Source organism: Megalobrama amblycephala, linkage group LG13 (genome assembly GCF_018812025.1).
Source record: "Megalobrama amblycephala isolate DHTTF-2021 linkage group LG13, ASM1881202v1, whole genome shotgun sequence".
Taxonomy (NCBI): Eukaryota; Metazoa; Chordata; class Actinopteri; order Cypriniformes; family Xenocyprididae; genus Megalobrama; species Megalobrama amblycephala.
The window spans coordinates 34,740,369-34,760,305 of NC_063056.1; the positions used below are offsets into that span (position 1 = coordinate 34,740,369).

The window sequence follows — 19,937 nt, forward strand, 5'->3', positions numbered from 1 at the left end:
GAGACTTAGATTTGAGTAGGCTTAATAAGGTTACTTCTCCAGTATAGAACACAGCATGTAAACTCTATTATGAAATGTTGTTGCTGTTCTCAGTGAAATCATCCTGCTGCCCAATTGAGTTACAGTTCTACCATATGATACCACTAGATGTCACCAAATGATTCAATAATTTGGCACTTTGGAAAGTCTTTAAGTCAAAATTTTAATCAAACATTGAAGAGATATACACTTGTAATCATTGGAATTACAGTTAAGATTAACATGTTGATTTTTTTATCGCAGGCAAGTGAATATAGATACAGTCTGTGTAAAGAGCTTAATTAAATTGCACATTCAATGTTAGCAAGCACAGGAACTTTACATGCTCTCCCCATCTTAGCATGGGTTTCCTCCGAGTGTTTTGGTTTCCTCCACAAGACATCCAGCATACTTGAATTGAAGACAATAAATTGTACATAGGCATGAGTAAAAGAGTGAATGCAAGTAAGTGTGTGTTAGCCCTGTGATGGCCTGGCCATCCATCCAGGATGTTTCCCTACCTTTGACCTGAGATGCTTGGATAGGCTACAAAGGGATAGGCTGTGCAATCATGAAAAGGACAGTTGCCTTGGAAAAATGGATCAGTGGATTTAATGGAATCATAGATAGATGCAGTGCTTTGACAATGATTAAAACTCTTATAGTCAGACACTGGATATTGATTAAAAGTGGCTTCCCATGATTAATTCACCAGCAAAAGGAAGCAAACCACCAAGAGGATCAGAGAAGAAACAGTCTTGGCACTGGAATTGCAAAATATGTCCAGACATTCACTAAAAGAGGAGAGAAATACAGATGTGATGATGAATACAAAAACTTAAAACACTGTCTGCCTGTGCAATGGCCCCTCAATGGAAAAATATTAATTTCATCACATATATTTTGATACTGTACATTTGGAGAGTTCATGGAATAAGTAACTGTTTCATTTTACTAAATGTATCATTATAAAATGGTCTGATTGACAGCAGTATGCTATTTAGAATATATCTTTGTATATGTTCTAGCAGAAGAATGCAACTTAATAAATTTGCTTATTAAAATGTTTTAGTAAAAATATGTAGTTTTAACATTTGGTATTTGTTGAACTTGTGAATATATACTGTGAATCAATCCTCACAACACAGTTTATTTTTGATGACTATATAGCCTACACATTATAGCACAGCCTCCCAAATCTTATTTCTTAAGAATTGCAGGCAAATAATAAAGCAGCTATTGATTATGTAGGACTTTTTTCAACATTTTCCATCCACATAAAAAAAATCTAACCATATGAGATTGTGGCTTACCCCTCAGTAGGTTCTGGTGTTGAAGTTGTAGTTGTAAAAGCTGTTGTCTGATGAGGTGTGGGAAGAGCTCTAGGAGGGAAGATACTGTTAGGTTTATTTCAACAGATACTAAATGAATGTATCAGATTTCCTTCAGTAAACTCTGACCACTGTTTTAGTGTTTTAAACAATGATTATTCAAAATTACAAAGCATCTACCTTCTATTCTAGAATATCACTTAAAAAGTGCCCCTATGCCTTTTTTTAAGGTTCCTAATATTGTTTTGGGAGTCTACTACAACAGGTTTACATGCATGCAAGGTCAAAAAACACTTTTGTTTTTCATAATATACATTTAATTTCACCTCAGTTCTCAATTATTTGCAAACGATTCGTTAGAAGTGGGGGGGGGGGGGGTGATTCGTTCAGTTGCGCATGCGCAATATTCTATAGGTTCTGTACTGCTATTAGTAGTTCACCTGTTGATTCAATTGATTAGTTCATTTCATGAGTCTTTCGGGTTTTGAGTCGCTCCTTAATCACGTGACAGACCCATACGCTAAACCAGGGGTCGGCAACCCAAAATGTTCAAAGAGCCATACTGGACCAAAAAAACAAAAAACAAATCTGTCTGGAGCCGCAAAAAATTAAAAGCCTTATATAAGCCTTATATGAAGGCAACACAGGCTGTAAGTGTATATTAGCTATATTAGCCTACTATCAAAATGACTAAATAGGCTACAAATACATAATGAGGTATTCCCGAGGTAAAAACTGCTGAAAGCTACAGAAAAAAGAAGCAAATGGATCGGTGCAATCCACAGAAACAGCTGGACTCCAGCAGAGAAACATGGATTTGCAGTTATCATTTTGTGTCAAATTGTTGGATTTTGAGGTAAAATCATTCCATATATATTGTATTGTTATATATTATGTTGACAAATCATCTATTAAATATTTTCCATCTTATATTCTGCATAATTGTGCGTTTTAAAATAAACACTGACAAAAACTATACTATAAAACTATATGTTTTAGGGATGGACAATATGACGATATATATAACATTGATATAACGTTGAGTAATTACGCGGATTTAAACCTAAGTTACCTATATTGTAGTTATATAAAATATTCACAGGCAGATTTGCTTTATGTATTTCCTCGGCGTCAAATCAGGCACATATAAATGTCAGGAAACACGACTCCTGGCTACATGTCAATATCCATGGATTAGGTTTATTTGACAAGTTGTAAGAAACACTTTCGAGTCCAACCTTTAGTGTAATTCGTTTGTTTTTACTCGCGTTTTCGCAGTTTCCTCTATTAAATCCAGTCACGCAGCAGGTTCTTTTGCCAATCAGTCCAGCTGAGGGAGCGCGCTTTCGGCGGGAAAGTGACGTCGATGGCTATGACGCAAATCTTCGTTGACAGAAATGTTGAAATTTAATATTTATTATACACATTTTTACAGCATTGAAAAACGTTAAGAATGTTTGTGTCATGTTTGTCCTCCTACATAAACCATATGAAAACAAAAAATATATATTTTTTCCATTTTAATACATTTTTGAAAAAGCTCCAGGGAGCCACTAGGGTGGCGCTAAAGAGCCGCATGCGGCTCTAGAGCCGCGGGTTGCCGACCTCCGCGCTAAACCAATGCATTCTGAGCCGGAAAGAGAATTGATTAGTTCTTTTTATGAGTCTTTCTGGTTTTTGAGTCCTTCCTTAATCACGTGACAGACCCATACGCTAAACCAATGCAGTCAATACAGTCAGGCTGTGTGACCCAAGCACAATATATTTCTTAGTAAATAACTTTAACTCTCCAGTTTTATTTCAGTTTGGGTTACAACTGTTAATGCTGAAGTTATCATAACCTTGATGTTTTAAACTAACATTAATAATTCAAATTCAAAATGTTATTTGCTTTTAATTTATGTCATTATTTGTCCTTTTTCTTATACATTTAGACCAATATGTCAAGTCTTCCTAGGAAAGGCAATTATTATACCAGCAAACTCAAAATTGGAGTAAAAATGAACAAACTAGGCTATAAATACTTTGTATTGTAGGCTTGGATTATTATATTATTATATAGCCTAGTGTTTATTTACTGATAGACAGTCAAAAAGATAAATTAATCAATATTTTATTTATAACAGGGCTTTATTTATTTATAAAATAATAACACACCACAGATCCTCAAGAAACAGTAACAAAAACATAGTGACAGAAATGTCAGAAATAGCATATGGGTCTGTCACGTGATTAAGGAACGACTCAAAAACCCGAAAGACTCATGAAAAGAACTAATCAATTCTCTTTGCGGCTCAGACTGCATTGGTTTAGCATATGGGGCTGCTTGTCACGTCATTAAGGAATGACTTAAACCCGAAGACTTGTCAGACAAGAGGTGAGGTGAGCTTAATCAGCTTGTCATAAACTGAAGACCCAGGTAAAGAATGAATTAATCATTTCTGAATCTTATAGCATTGTAGTTTTGTATTGTTTGTAGTGTGATCAACGTTTGCATAAGTAGTAGATGTGTTGGGGAAGTAACACGTAACATTTTAATTACATTTTGCTAAAATGAACGAAATGAACGAAATGACTCGAAAAAAGATTCGTTCATTTTGCTGAACGAGACTCAAAAGTCCGAGTCGGTAAAATGATCCGAACTTCCCATCACTAGTTTGAAGAGTCTCTCTGAACCCCTCCTTTCCATGAGCCTACACTGCTCTGATTGGTCAGATGGCTCAATCCTTTGTGATTGGTCTACTGCGTGCACCACACGCCCATTGCCATAACTGAATGACAGCTATCAATTCGCAAGACGTATACTAGGCATGTGACAGTATCAAATTTTCATGTTGCGATAAGCTTTTATCATGGTATACGGTATTATCACGATATTGAAATAGCTTATCATAGTTCATTGAATCGGATTAGACCATTAGCGTCTCACTCAAAAATAACCAAAGAGTTTCGATAGGAACTATACTCTCATTCCGGCTTACTAATCAAGGAACTTTGCTGTCGTACCATGGGTGCAGCAGGCGCAATGATATTACGCAGCGTCTGTGAACCCCTGCTTGCACAGGGGAGCGTGCCTTGCAACCATGGAGACATTTGTGAGAGGCGCTGCATAATATCATTGCGCCTGCTGCACCCATGGTACGGCAGCAAAGTTCCTTGATTATTACGCCGGAATGAGAGTATAGTTCCTAGCCATATCGGCCTAGAAAAAAGCAACTTTTCATTTTCCGTCGGTCTTAGTACACGATGTAACTACAGAAGAGTCAAGTTTTAAATAGGAAAAATATCTAAACTCTTTGGTCATTTTTGAGCGAGATGCTAACGGTCTAATCGGATTCAATGAACTATGCTAAGCTATGCTAAAAGTGGTACCGCCAGACCCGGAGATCGGCTGAATGGATTTGAAAACGGTAAAACTCAACTGTTTAACTCTAGGGGAGCTGGAAAATTAGCCTATTTTCAAAAAAAGTGGAGTGTTCCTTTAAGCTAGTCCTAGACTAAAATGTATGTTTGAGCTATTTTAACTGAAAACAACTTGCACTGACATATCTTAAATTATGTCACTGCCATTGTTTTGTCTCAGGATGCACACCAGTAATGTTTTTTCAAGTGTACATTTTACTTAAATATCCTAATTAAACTAAGGCCTAATCCTGAAACCAGGCCATAGTGTTTAATTTTTCATTAGTCCTACCTTTAAAACATTTTTTTTTTTTTTTGTACAAGTACAACAAAAGTTAAAAGGATATTCACCTTGTAGCACATGATCCCTGCTGGGCACTCGCATCAGGAGAAATGTTGAAATTCTTCACTGTCACTTTAGAGCAGGGTAGAGAGTCATTCTGAAGTAGCCCTGAGATGTCTATGAAAAAGTATTCAGGATTAGTAAACAACATTTAGCTAAATGTTCTCAGAACTTGAAAGGGATGGATAAAATACAGTGTTCCATCACCAATTTTAGTAAGTTGAATTTCACGTAGCGTGGCTACGTGTGAGATATGGAAAAGCAATGAGACAGAGAGGTCACAGACATTTGTCTAGCACATGTAAAACAGAGTTTTTCTCAGGTTACTTCACAAAACCTACCTTGCATGTTGAAGAGAAATATGATGTCATCACCCTTGATGAACTCTCTTCTGATCAGATCATCTTTCATAATGAAATATCTATAGCCCCACAAAAGACCCACATATACGGTCTCATTGCCAATGGTGACTCGAGTTCCATTTTTTCGAGGATTGTCCCAGTAATATCTGCCATCTGTTACAACAAAATATGTCTTTTAAAAAGCCCTTTAAAGTTAGAGATAACAGTGTATTTGATTTTTAGCTAAGTAAAATGCTGCATATAAACATGTGATACGACAGAAAAATAATAGGATTCTCACTGGACAATGTATTTGGTCTTTAAAATGCTGCATATAAATGTGATGTGACAAAAATAATAGGATTCTCACTGGAAGAAATCAAAGTAGGGTCAGTGGTGATGCTTTTTTCAGAGGACATGCGCTTCTGTATGTGTGGATTCTGGTCAAGTATCTGGAAGGTTATTTGTCTCCATGAACAAGGCCACTGCAACTGGTCATCATATGCTCCAGATACCAGACGAACATACATGGCAAGAAAACTCGGATACACTTCTAATGCAACCTGAAAGCGATAGCCATCACTAGAGTAATACAATGGACTGTAATGTGTTGAAGATTCCATCATTGAAAAGTCCCTTATCTGCCATGTGTGGGGACACTCAGTCTCTGAAATATTGATATCATCCAGTGAAAAGCCTCCACTGGAGTTCCCAGCTCCTTTACGGGCTTCAAATACAACTTGGAAGGTTTTATTTGCATTCAGTGACACATGATGCAGCTTCCAGTAATTACCAGGGTGTTCTACAAGAAATTAAACTGTAACATTAGACATCTTAAGAGCATTTTAAAGGCACAGGCCGATGTGTTTTTTTCCCCCATAATATGTACAGTACTTGAGGAAGAGACAGACCTGTGATCTGATCCATAAGTCTGAGAGTTCCTCTGTTGTCTTCTTCATTCTGGTACTCTCGGATCCAGATGTTGAGCTGGTCAGACTCATTACCACTGTGATAGTAGTAGAACTGCAGACACTGGACTTTGCAGTCTCTTTTAGGGGTCATTGTCTTGCTCTCCATTCTGGCTGTGTCCCCTTCATTTCTGCCCTCAGTGCTGAAGTGCATGAAAAAAGACGTCCCTGTAGGAATGAAAACAGGTAGATGTGTGGAAGTGGGGTGTACAGTGACTGCAATTGTGGATGAAAGTGAAGCATTTCTTTTTGGGCTGTTAGTATAAGTAAAGTCACTTCCTGTGATGTCAAAACAGACACTTTCCATTGACTGACTGACTGACTGTAACAGATCTCACCATTCTGTTCTTTGCTCAAGTAGCTGTGGTCAGTCACATTGATGCCACTCACTGACTTCACTCTCTGCCAGCCATAATCAGCAGCAGAACAGACGCTCATCTGACACAGAGATTCATCATCAAAACTGCAGTGGTCAAGAAAAGAGATGGAGGAATCTGTAATGCAAACAGACAAACACTGAGGCAACTTCCCATTCATGACATGTTTTCCCTGGTCTCCCTTACATCAGTCTGGTAACACTTTATTTTAGGGTCTTTTAACTAGGTTCTTATTAGCATGCATATTAATAGAATATTGGCTATTTATTAGTACTTATTAAGCGCACATTCTGCATGACCTTATTTTACATTCTTAATCAATGCCTAAACTTAACAAGTTTACTTACTAACTATTAATAAGCAGTAAATTAGGAGTTTATTGAGGGAAAAGTCATAGTTAATATTTTATATGTCTTTCCTATACTAAAGTGTTACCATCAGTCTTTAAAGGTGCCATCGAACTTTTTTTTACAAGATTTTGAGGCATAATTAAGGCGGGCGTACACGGTGCGAATTCTGATGGTCGGAAGATCGTATGTCCACGCACACAACACGAGTGAGTTTATCTGAAAATCGCGCGGACGAGGTGATATACGACACGATTTTTAGACCTGCCGATTTCCGAAGCGAGAGAGAGAGAGAGCATGCGAGCGGAGCGCGAGCTCAAATCAGAAGCTTTGTGACATGCTGGATAGAGAATAGGCACATGTGAAATCATTTTTTTTTTCTCATCGACTAGTTTTTCAAGCCATTAGTTGACTAATCACATTGATTAGTTGATTATTCACATTCAATTTCTTAAATACTGGAGAGAATAAACTATTTTAATTAGAATTTATATAGCACTCAAGTGCACGCATAGCTTGCCATAAAGAACCGGCAAAAGAAACGATTATGAATTTGACAAAAAAACAGCAAGTAGATATTTTAATTGTTTTTTAATAATATAATGTTTTCTAAATCAGTGACGGCTGCAAAGAAGAAGTTGACATTGCTGACTCTCATCTCCGCAGTGGATGTGCAGAATGCACATTTCATTTGGATTAGGCCTACATAATCAGAGAGTAGCCCATTTATTTTCGTTTTGAATTACTTCGTTTAAAAGAAGACATTTCAAGCTTTCTATAGATAGCCTATTTTTCTCGTGTCTGTGAGGCAAACTATAGTTTCAGTTCATTTAGCCTAGTCGCGCTCCAGATCAAGTGCAAGAATGTGCCATGAATATATTTGTATATATATATGAATATATTTGCTTCTTATTTATTAAATCCAGGCAACTGATTGATGAAACATTGATTCAAATTAAGATACAATTTTTACAAAACGAAATTCACGTTAAAGAAAGGCTTTCTACAAAACAAAACTTAATGAAGTGATTAAAATCATGTCTGACCCACTCCATGTTTCCAGATGTAGGCTATTGCGCATATATGATGTATTGTTCACTTGTCTTAATCAAATAGATGAAATAAAAAAATATAGGCATATTTAAACATGAATATGAAACTAAATATATTTTCTTTAATGGCTACCAACACGTACAGTACAGTGAAATTTCATGTCGTGGTCAAGAGCGGATCATGAGTCGTATCAAGCATAATTTATTTTTTAACCTGATAACTGTAGCTCTTGGGCGATCTGCTGTAAAATATCATCTCAGACGACCCTGTCATGTATAGCCTACACTGCTTGACACATCATACAGCGCTCGCCCAAAATTCAGCGAGTTTATTCTCCTTTTCAAATTCACCATGGCGCTGTATTCTTCATCTCTATCTTCTTCTTCTGTGGTTTTTCTTAGCTCCTGATTGGTTAACTTCAAATAGATTGAAAAATCGGCTCGTTCAACCGCACACATGTCACGAATTCAAACCGATAGCTCACAAACTTTTTTGACATGTTTAAAAATAATCGTGAGGTCGGGAAGTGCTCGTAAGGCACTCTGCTCAGCTCGTAATTCCTCACACATGATACGAGCCGCGACCATGCGAGCATACACGATTTCCACACGATTGAAAAAAATCGCATGCGAATTCGTACGACAGCAAAAATCGCACCGTGTACGCCCGCCTTTAGAAATGCGCCGATTCATGCTGCGGCCCCTTTAAATCGCGCACTGTCCGCCCCCTCCCGAGCTCTTGACTCTATCACTGCATAAACAAAGTTCACACAGCTAATATAACCCTCAAAATGGATCTTTACAAAGTGTCCGTCATGCAGCATGTCTAATCGCGTAAGTATGGTATTTATTTGGATGTTTACATTTGATTCTGAATGAGTTTGATAGTGCTCCGTGGCTAACAGCTAATGCTACACTGTTGGAGAGATTTATAAAGAATGAAGTTGTGTTTATGAATTATACAGACTGCAAGTGTTTAAAAATGAAAATAGCGATGGCTCTCTTGTCTTCGTGAATACAGTAAGAAATTATAGTAACTTTAACCACATTTAACAGTACATTAGCAACATGCTAACGAAACATTTAGAAAGACAATTTACAAATATCACTAATATCATGGATCATGTCAGTTATTATTGCTCCATCTGCCATTTTTTGCTGTTGTCCTTGCTTGCTTACCTAGTCTGATGATTCATCTGTGCACATCCAGATGTTAATACTGGCTACCCTTGTCTAATGTTTGAACATGGGCTGGCATATGCAAATATGGGGGCGTTCACCCCAACTGTTACGTAACAGTCGGTGTTATGTTGAGATTCGCCTGTTCTTCTGAATGATATTTATATAAGAAGGAGGAAACAATGGAGTTTGAGACTCATTGTATGTCATTTCCATGTACTGAACTCTTGTTATTCAACTATGGTGAGGTAAATTCAATTTTCAATTCGATGGCACCTTTAAGTGAAAAATTAAAACAATATGTGTAAAACACTCACTGCATTTATAGAGTTTGTTGAGCTCAATCGCATCATATTCACTGATGTCCAGGCGTTGACCAATCACATCTTGGAATTCGGGAAGCTTGGTAATGATCGTGGATCCATTGCCGTTACTAAAGGCATTTTTATCATAATGCATCACAGAGTAATAGTCATATGGGGTGCCTTGGGTGGTGGTCTCATTCTCACTGTATTTATTGAAATTGCTCTCATAGCCTGAAAATAAAGACCAGTTGAGGAATTAAGGTGATATTCTTCTATATTCTTCGATATTCTTTTATATTCTTCATATAGAATAGCTTACTTAAGAGCTGATTAGTTAAATGGGCACTGCAAATAGTATGTCAGTGTATGTCTGTATATAACTGTTTTACTCTTTTCCTAAAAAACAAATAAAGTTACAAACTAAATAATAAAACTACAAGGCAACCTTTAATGATGTTTTCAAATTTGATGGTCACATAATCATCTCTGTCATATCTTGACTGCTCATGCCAAAATCCTAGTGCATGGAGAAACTCATGCTCAACAATGGCTTTTATTCCACAGCCGTTTCCAATGGAAAGAGGCTGACCTTCAGAAAATATGCGCCCAATATATGACCAACACCTGCAAAATAGGTGATAGATAACAGCACATTCATGTTGCAGATATGTGCATTAATATTTTGACTGTTAGTGTAAAAGGCCTTTATACTGTTGATTCAGTATAGCATAGTTTAGGCTGTATCAGAATAGACTATAATACCATATATATCTGATATTGTGCATTACTAACTGGAACCATACTGTACCCTTCATGACTCTCCACAGAGATGTAAAAATCTTCTGCTGCTCTGGGTTTAAAGTCAATACATGATTTCAGTCTGAACTGCTCAAAGGCTCTCAAAATTATTCCTTTATAGTTCATACCTATAATCACAATCAAAAACACATTATGGATGAAAAACATATAAAAGTAAAACTAATTTAAAAGTTTAGTAAACTGAGAAATCCATCTTTTCTTACTTAGATTCACACTCAGCTCATATGGGACAGGAATATCCCATCGATTCCCAAGAATGGCGCTCCTTTGATTAGGCTTTAAAGCAGATTGTTTTAGGTATGAATATGATATTGACTGATTTCTGAATTATTCAGTATTCAATGTACTTTTAGAATTAGAACAGAACTCACCATCATGATGTCTCCTTCTCTGAGATTTAAACCTATAGCATTCAGTTTAAAGTAAATATGCTTGAATAAAATAGGAATAAAATATATAAAAATAATGATTTATGAACAAAAACATATATAAGGTACCTTACTGCTTATATAAATCTACTTGGATTCTTGAGATAATAGTGGTTTTACCTTTGTTTATATCAGGAATGTCCTTCCATTCCTCAGCGCCTTTGAGGAAAATATAATGAAGAAAACAAAAGAAGACAGAGAGGTGAAGTTGGAAAATAGAACTGAGTGCTTAGACAACAACAATTTTATTGAAACAGTCTGAAAGTTAAATAAGAAAAAAAAAAAAGAGCAGTGAAAACTTCACACAGTAATGACAGCAAAATCAAAACAGGATCTTTTACACTGCACAACTGAGACATTCCAATAACTTTACAACAGATTAATGTCAGTGACTGTGCTGTACTTACCATTTATATCTGGTGGGAGCTGAGAACATGAGATATGAAAACAATACTCAAACATTACGAAAATATTTTTTTAAAAATCAACAGCTATATATCACCTTCAATGACAATGTATTATAACGTAAGCCTTCTACTATCCAACTTACCGTTGGTGATGCAAGACAAAGAGCCAAAGCCAAACTCAGCAGAAGAAAAGCACATAACTGCATTTTTACTGGGAATCATAATGATCACATTTTATGAATGATTATCAGTTGCATTAAAAGTTGCAAGCAAAATTCAAGGGATACACAAAGTATTTAATAATTTTGAAATACTAGTATTTCAATTAAATTTGAAAATATGTTATTAAAAAAATAAAAGGAGGATACATACCAGTTTTCAGTCTTTAACGGCTAAAGTTAAAATGTATAACTGCTTGACCACCAAGCTTGGCAGTTAATAACCAAGTGAGATTGTCTGGACGTTTGACAAGTTATTTAAAAAGTTTAGTACTTCCTTATACTGAGCTCTCATTGGAAACAATGACACACACACACACACTCACACACACACACACACACAGTGCTAAATTAGGCTCATATAATTTAGTCTTTTATGTGCCTTCCGGCTTCTTCCGGAGACCTTTTCTAATCATGACTACTCTTATAGAAAATGAACTGCCGTCCTTACTGGTGAAAATTACTTATTATCTAATTGTGAACTACCCCAGTCATCAATTTGCCATTAACTACAGAATAGTTATATTATTGACTGAGGAGTAATTCTTCTTTTGCTCTATAATAGTTTCTACATAAACTATGAATCAGTTTTATAAGATGTTATCAAGATTGCTTCACTTTGAGTTGAAGTGGATTTAAATTGTTTTATTCCAACACAAATGGAATAAAACCATCCTGAAGTTTTTGTTTCTGAAATTACACATGAACCAGCATCTCTTCATCATTCCTCGCATACAGGGACAAGGGTGAATGACGTTCATAAAGAACAAATGACAACATTCCAGAAATACCGGATTATGATGTTGTACAGTTCATATTAGCTATTTCTCTCTAAAGCTGTTATGCTAGAAGAATCTCTGTTCAAGATTGTAATAGAAGAATAATAGCAGAAAGTGACTCCCAGAAAGAGATTTCAACCAAGGGGGCAACTGAAGTTCTGCATAGTGGACTCATTTAACCAATGACCGCCCTGAGCAATTCTGTTACTGTCTTCTTCTTTTTTTCTACTGTACATTCTATAAAGTAATGACTCATTCACTTTTAGATGTTGTCAAGAATGCATTGATAGAGTTAGTATTATGTAGAAAAAGTTTTTTAGCATTTTGAAATGTAGAGATTGTATTTATTTAACAAAATATGGTTTGGGTTGAAGATTAAAAAATTGGCTAATTGTTTGTGTTGCTGTGTTAAGAGTTTAGAAAAGGTCATTTAAGTATTGGTAAAAGCTTCTTAACAATTGATAAAACTCTAATATGCAGCCTTTGTTTAAAGTAGGCATATAAATTTGTGTAAATTAACTTTTACCCCAATAGAGGTTTTCTTTTCTTTTTCCTTTCTCTTATTTATTTATTTATTTTTAGTTGCCAGCCAGCACCAGCTTTTTTTTCCCTTTAAAAAAAAAAAAAATCATTTTCACAAAGCTTTCATGGCACCCAGAATGTGATCACCATGAGCCGATGAAGCATAAGTGATCAGATTTTTGTTTCACACACAAACTTTAAATTAGCCTAGTTAGATCACATGCATTCAAAGCCGGAAGCTTTAAATAGTAGCGTACAACAACTTTCAATTTAGTGTATCAATGGCAGTGCTCACAGCATGAGATTTTTGTGACTTGTGAACAATCCATCAAAAGTATTAAATCTTTTAAGTTGCAAGCATTATTTTGATGTGTTCTTTTAACATTTTGTGTAATTTAAACTCAAATTTCTGTTTTTAATGAAACTGCTTGATCATTTTGAAAACGGGGCAGTGGCTTTCTAGTTCCCAGCATGCTTTGCAGTGGACTGGATAAGGAAAGTAAATGTTTTTTTGTTTTTTTGTTTTTAATAAAAAGCAAAATCTGTTAGTGTGTAAAGTTATGTTTGACATTTAAAAGAGTTTCTGTTTTGATAAAGTTTAATATAAATAAGATTAATTTGTTCTAGGGCCATAACTTAATTAGTTAGGACTACTTTATTTTGTTTAATGTGGTTATATCCACTGTATACACATCCACTTCTGTTTAAATATGTCAAACTGTTTACCATTTATATCACATTTTATCTTATATGTACTTGCAAAATGAAAAAAAAAAGGGTTTGTCAACATCATAAATGAATGTCTCACACACCCACACACATGCTCCAGTTGTCTGTGTTACAAGTACACAAACAAGTCTTTGTATGCTTGTGCTGACATTTCTTTATCAAAACCTCAGATATGTAATCTGTTCATCAGCGGAGGAAACATTATCTTGGCCAACAGAGGCCAAACTGGCACATGCTTGCGTGCATACTTTAACACAATGCCTGAGGATGATGTCTAGATGTCTGGTATAGTGCAAGTCACATATTAAGTCAATCTGTTTGTGTATCTGTGACAGTAATCCACTGTGAGCTTCACTGGGCATCAATTCCACTAAGAATGCTCCACAAACAAATGAATGGTGCTCAGGTCAGATCTTTGATCTTACCCACAATATTGTGGAACAGAAACATTGTACTGTATGTTTACCAATATACAAGTAGAAACATCTTTAAAATCCTTCTAACATTTATGTTCTATTTGCATGCACTTGTGGTTACTGGGTTCATCCTGTAATAAAGCCTGATTTGTAGGGGTGTAACGATTCACTCTGCATTCTCGATGCATCAATTACAAATCCTGATGATGCATATGCATTGATCTTGAAACGTGTTTTGAATTGTGACGTGCCGCACTCTTTAGCGACTTTAACTGGATTGCATTCACGCTCCTTCCGTAGCTCTCATTGCCACATTTTTGAGAAGCTCTCCTCAGGACGGTCACTGCTATTCACATAAGCAGATGGCAGCTCTCTATTATAACATCAATAGTCCAAAGTGAGATTTGAGTCAAACTGCTCAATCCATCAGAAACGTCACTGTTATTTTCTATAAGATAAAATACTGAAGTTTTATGGAAATGGGTCATTTTTGACATTACCTGAGCAGTTGAAGTAACGTTACAGTTTTTAAAAAATTTGCTTTGGTACTATTTTCACATCTAAGGTTTACATTTTCAAAACTCTTAGTACAAAAATCCAAACTGATCACACTTGTAACACAGCTATTCATTGTTTCAAAACTTGATCTCATGCTTTCATTTTAGTTGTACACAGGGGTTAAATTGGGATTTGTTATGTGGGCAGGCTCTGTGGTTTCAGGCTTTCGAGGGGTGCATGTGTATGCAAAGACTACAAAATCTTATCATTTTGACAAACTGTAAAATATATCAAGTTGAGAGAGCCCTCTGGTATGAACAATAAAATACTGATCAAAATAATTCTATAGATGCTGGTAGTGTGCAAAGCCACATCTGATGACAATAAAATCTTTCTGTAGACCTGTGCCTTCTCCTTTGTGTCAGTATCAAATATAAGAGTGATGCTACCATTAAAGGAGAGAATATAAATAGAAAATACAGTGCTCGACATTAAGCCTTGTTTTGTGCTTGTCCTTTGGACAACTAAATTGGTCATTTACTTGTCAGAGTAAAAAAGTAGCTTGTCTGGAAAAAAAAAAAAATAGGATTTTTGTGTGTCTGTGTGTGTTTGTGTATGTTGTAAATATAAGTTATTCTGAAAGAAGCAACATTCTCATCAGTGTTTTATCAGCAGTGACATATTAAACCTGATTTCGATATTTTATTCAGAATACAACATAGATGACATATCAAATGTTTAAACTGAGAAAATGTATCATTTTAAGCATCCCCTCTTCTTTTTATAACAGACTGCTGTCTGGGGACTGAGGAGACAAGTTGCTCAAGTTTAGGAATAGGAATGTTGTCCCATTCTTGTCTAATACAGGCTTCTAGTTGCTCAACTGTCTTAGGTCTTCTTTGTCACATCTTCCTCTTTATGATGGGCCAAATGTTTTCTATGGGTGAAAGATCTGGACTGCAGGCTGGCCATTTCAGTACCTGGATCCTCCTTCTATGCAGCCATGATGTTGTAATTGATGCAGTATGTGGTCTGGCATTGTTATGTTGGAGAATGCAAGGTCTTCCCTGAAAGAGACGACGTCTGGATGGGAGCATATGTTGTTCTAGAACTTGGATATACCTTTCAGCATTGATGGTGCCTTTCCAGATGTGTAAGCTGCCCATGCCACACGCACTCATGCAACCCCATACCATCAGAGGTGCAGGCTTCTGAACTGAGCGCTGATAATAACTTGGGTTGTCCTTGTCCTCTTTAGTCCGGATGACATGGCGTCCCAGTTTTCCAAAAAGAACTTCAAATTTTGATTCGTCTGACCACAGAACAGTTTTACACTTTGCCACAGTCCATTTTAAATTAGCCTTGGCCCAAAGAAAACGCCTGCGCTTCTGGATCATGTTTAGATATGGCTTCTTTTTTGACCTATAGAGTTTTAGCCGGCAACGGCTAATGGCACGGTGGATTGTGTTCACCAACAATGTTTTCTGGAAGTATTCATGAGCCCATGTTGTGATTTCCATCATACAGCAGAATTCCTGTATGTGATGCAGTGCCATCTAAGGGCCCGAAGATCACAGGCATCCAGTATGGTTTTCTGGCCTTGACCCTTACGCACAGAGATTGTTTCAGATTCTCTGAAACTTTGGATGATATTATGCACTGTAGATGATGATAACTTCAAACTCTTTGCAATTTTTCTCTGAGAAACTCCTTTCTGATATTGCTCCACTATTTTCCGCCGCAGCATTGGGGGAATTGGTTATCCTCTGCCCATCTTGACTTCTGAGAGTCACTGCCACTCTGAGAGGCTCTTTTTATATCCAATCATGTTGCCAATTGACCTAATAAGTTGCAAATTGGTCCTCCAGCTGTTCCTTATATGTACATTTAACTTTTCCGGCCTCTTATTGCTACCTGTCCCGTCTTTTTTGGAATGTGTAGCTGTCATGAAATCCAAAATGAGCCAATATTTGGCATGACATTTCAAAATGTCTCACTTTCAACATTTGATAAATTATCTATATTCTATTATGAATAAAATATAAGTTTATGAGATTTGTAAATTATTGCATTCCTTTTTCACAATTTGTACAGTGTCCCAACTTTTTTGGAATCTGGTTTGTAAATTTAAGTTTCATCTTTTATTTCAAATTCTTACATTTGATAAATAAAAAAAAAATAAGGCACTACAGGGCTGTTACCAAACTAAATAATTTTCACTGAAAAAGTATCTGAGCTGCTGAACGCAGTTGATTAGTTTTATTTTTGAATGCACCACAGATCTAATACAGATCTAATATACACATACGATTTCTGTAAGGTTACCTGCAATTTACTTTCACAGACATAAATGACTGTTTATGTGAACTGTGTGTGGATTTGACAGAACCTTGTGTATTAAGTTTGGAATGGGTTGGTTCAGGAATGTGCTACCAGGATGGTGTGTCCATTAAAACACAGTGGATCGAGTACTCAGTCCATGATCTTTATTTGACATTTGGAGGCATAGGAATCGAGCCATGGCAACATGAGTTTCAGACAGAGTTGTATGGTGTATGGTCAGAAACGTCAACTCTACTAGAAGCTCTCTATGAGGAGAAGGACAAGAAATGTCAAGTTCAGCTGCATGCTTCACACACACCAAACAGCGGCAGCTAAATAATGATCAGTGCACCTGAGGAGACTAAGCTCCACTCCTGGCAGACTATGTCATGTGACCTGGGAATTCTCAACAGCTGCCCCCAAATATGGGAACATATTTACACTTAGAGAATTCTATACAATTATTTTGAGTTTTCCCATCAATAATAACTTCCACAACCCTTATCCTGCCATCAGAACTTGGCAAGATCTTTGTGACAGTTCCTATAGGCCAGAGTCCCCATGGAAGCTGAGGATCCACCACTGAGGATCGACACAGGACCCTGCAGTGCCCATCCAAGGCGAGTATGCAGGGCGGCTGGGCTTCCAGGAGGACCGAATACTAGTCGTTCAGTAGAGCATAGCAAGTGGGGATGATCCGCTCCTATTAACAACAGAGGCTTAACTTGATGGAATTCTTCAAGAGGAATACCTTGAAGATGCTGGAAACATCATTGGAGATTACGAACAGGAGACAGTGGAGACACTGGAGAGATCGAAAATGTAACGTGCCTTCAATCTCCTCAGAATTGTTTATAACCTCAGGGACTCCGTCGCCCCATTCAAACCCAGCATTTCCGCCGCAGGGGAAAGGAGCATAGTTCTTTCTGAACCATCATCAAGAATGGCGTAGGTTTCCACAGTCCTTCCTTGATAATTCAGAATAACTTTCACCACCTTCAAAAGCACAGAATTAAGACTACTTGGTCTAATCAAGTAGAAAATCCCAGCATCAGGTTTACGAACATTGACTTCGTGCAGGATTCCTAGATGGCAGCCTTTGCAGGATGGACAATGCCTCTTCAAATCACACTTAGATGAACGATGTGTCTGACCACATCTCCAACAACGACCATTATCAAGGATCCATTTTCTCTTAGCACCTACATCTACATCGCATGTCTAGCAAAACTGGAAACATGATGTGCTGGAAGTTTACTTAAAAGCTGGTGAACATGAGAAGCACATGCCAGTTCCTTTGCCCCTTCATCCTGACCCCATGACTGAAGCATGCCTACAAGAGCCTGGACTCGTAATGCAAACTGACTGAATCCATTGGAATCCCTGGAACGAATAGATGGAAGGCTCTGAATGGAAGCAATCTCCTGCAACACTAAGTGATGAGGCTGACAATATTTCCTTTGGAGGTCTTTTAGTGCTGTAGTATAAGGCTGGGGATCATGAGCATATGCCAAAGCTAAGTGCCGAGCAGCATCTAGCTTTAAATGATCCAAAAGTATATGATATTTATACTGTTCCGTTTCCTCTGGAGACAGCAGATACTTTAGCGCCATATTTAGCATTGCAAATTCTTGAGGATCATTACTTTTAAAGCATGGAAATAAAGGTCTCTCAACTGGACCCAGCCTTATAGTCCCAGTTGGTAAAGAGGGCTGAACATAAGATGCTGCTGCTACTGGTTGACTCACAGTTGAATCTCTATTAGGGATCACTGATGGAGGGCCAAATGATGTCTGAGGTACAGACACAGGAACATTACTAATAGCGGTCACATCTGATGGTCTAGTGAGAGGCCCTACTAGTCTAATCGAAACTGGAGGTATCAAAGGAACTTGACTAATTGATGATGGTACTGCCATTGGAAAGAGAGGGCTTGGATGAACGATTGGACCATAAGGTGGATATATTGCAGGAGTAGGAAAGGGCACTGGATAATTTGGAAACATCCATGGGAAGAATGCATTACCCTGCATCTGACTGGAAACAGGCCCAATGCTTCGTGTTACATGCTGATCATTGGATGGATAGACTGGATATAATGGGTGTTGCACTGATGATGATAACCAAGGAGGAACATTGCCAAACTGAGTTGGATTCATACTCATTACAGGAGGATTTTCTGAAGACTAAAGGCCTTTGCACACTGAGTCCGAAATTTTCGCATGCGTTTTTTCGTATTCGCAATCCTAAAAATTCGTCACGCACAGAGACCTTGCACACTGAGTCCGATGCATATTAATGAATGCGTTGCGAAAAAAAAAAAAAAAAAAAAAAAAAAAAAAAAAAAAAAAAAAAAAAAAAAAAAAATCGCAAAACAATACAAAATGAAGTCTTCAAGCAGTGAGCACGATTAGTTGTGGCTCTGTTTGATGCTTTACTACTGGCACAATCTGTCTTTATATTCGGTCTCTTTGTATTCCTCACGTTGTTTGTCATTCAGTGCTGCTGTTTTGTGCCACTGACATCCTGAAGTAATCTTTGAAACGCTTGGATAATCCCGCAGCTCCTTGATGAGGTGAATTCTCCTTTCTCTCTATGCAATCTCGGGATTGAATGGACCCAATATTTCCTCTTTCTTTTTCTCTTTTTAAGAAGAGAGGAGACAACTAATCGTGCTCACTGCTTGAAGACTTCATTTTGTATTGTTTTGCGATTTGTTTTGCGATTTTTTCGCAACGCATTCATTAATACGCATCGGACTCAGTGTGCAAGGTCTCTGTGCGTGACGAATTTTTAGGATTGCAAATACGAAAAAACACATGCGAAAATTTCAGACTTAGTGTGCAAAGGCCTTGAGACTGTAAATGAATACGCTGTGTAGCAACAGGTTCAGTTGACATTTGTGAATCAGAAAACTCTTAGCTAAGAACTTTTACTGCTATTTAGGAGAACTCTTAGTGGTAAGATAAAATGTTTTGTGAATACGGCCCCTGGTCCCTAGTATGCCACTGTGAAATTTAAAGTGAGAACAGTCCATGTAACTTTTTACATTTGGACATTTTATATCTAAAAGGACAAAAACATAGTGCTCTGTAGGGTCAAAAATTATCCTATCAGGAGAGGCCCCAAGATATTA

At 37.1% G+C, this 19,937-nt stretch overlaps 1 protein-coding gene across 1 annotated transcript; it reads right to left on the reverse strand.

The window, feature by feature from the left end:
- Window positions 1-183: 183 nt before the first annotated feature.
- On the reverse strand, window positions 184-13,594 carry LOC125243202 (meprin A subunit beta-like). The gene is made up of 16 exons (XM_048152658.1): window positions 11,690-13,594; window positions 11,461-11,528; window positions 11,318-11,336; window positions 11,031-11,069; window positions 10,854-10,885; window positions 10,686-10,758; window positions 10,472-10,589; window positions 10,109-10,287; window positions 9,676-9,894; window positions 6,742-6,897; window positions 6,347-6,571; window positions 5,806-6,237; window positions 5,436-5,609; window positions 5,103-5,211; window positions 1,332-1,400; window positions 184-812 (listed from the first exon to the last, which is right to left on the reverse strand). The coding sequence occupies exons 2-16, from the start codon at window positions 11,521-11,523 to the stop codon at window positions 722-724; spliced, it is 1,998 nt and encodes a 665-aa protein (XP_048008615.1). The 5' UTR covers window positions 11,524-11,528; window positions 11,690-13,594; the 3' UTR covers window positions 184-721.
- Window positions 13,595-19,937: the final 6,343 nt, after the last annotated feature.

Excerpts from the sequence above, each read along its gene's own strand:
- LOC125243202 (XM_048152658.1), bottom strand. The coding sequence starts at position 11,523 with ATGCAGTTATGTGCTTTTCTTCTGCTGAGTTTGGCTTTGGCTCTTTGT. Across the intron at positions 6,238-6,346 it reads ACTTATGGATCAGATCACAG|AACACCCTGGTAATTACTGG; the intron begins GTCTGTCTCTTC and ends AATTTCTTGTAG. Across the intron at positions 5,610-5,805 it reads CCCTACTTTGATTTCTTCCA|ATGGCAGATATTACTGGGAC; the intron begins GTGAGAATCCTA and ends TTGTTGTAACAG.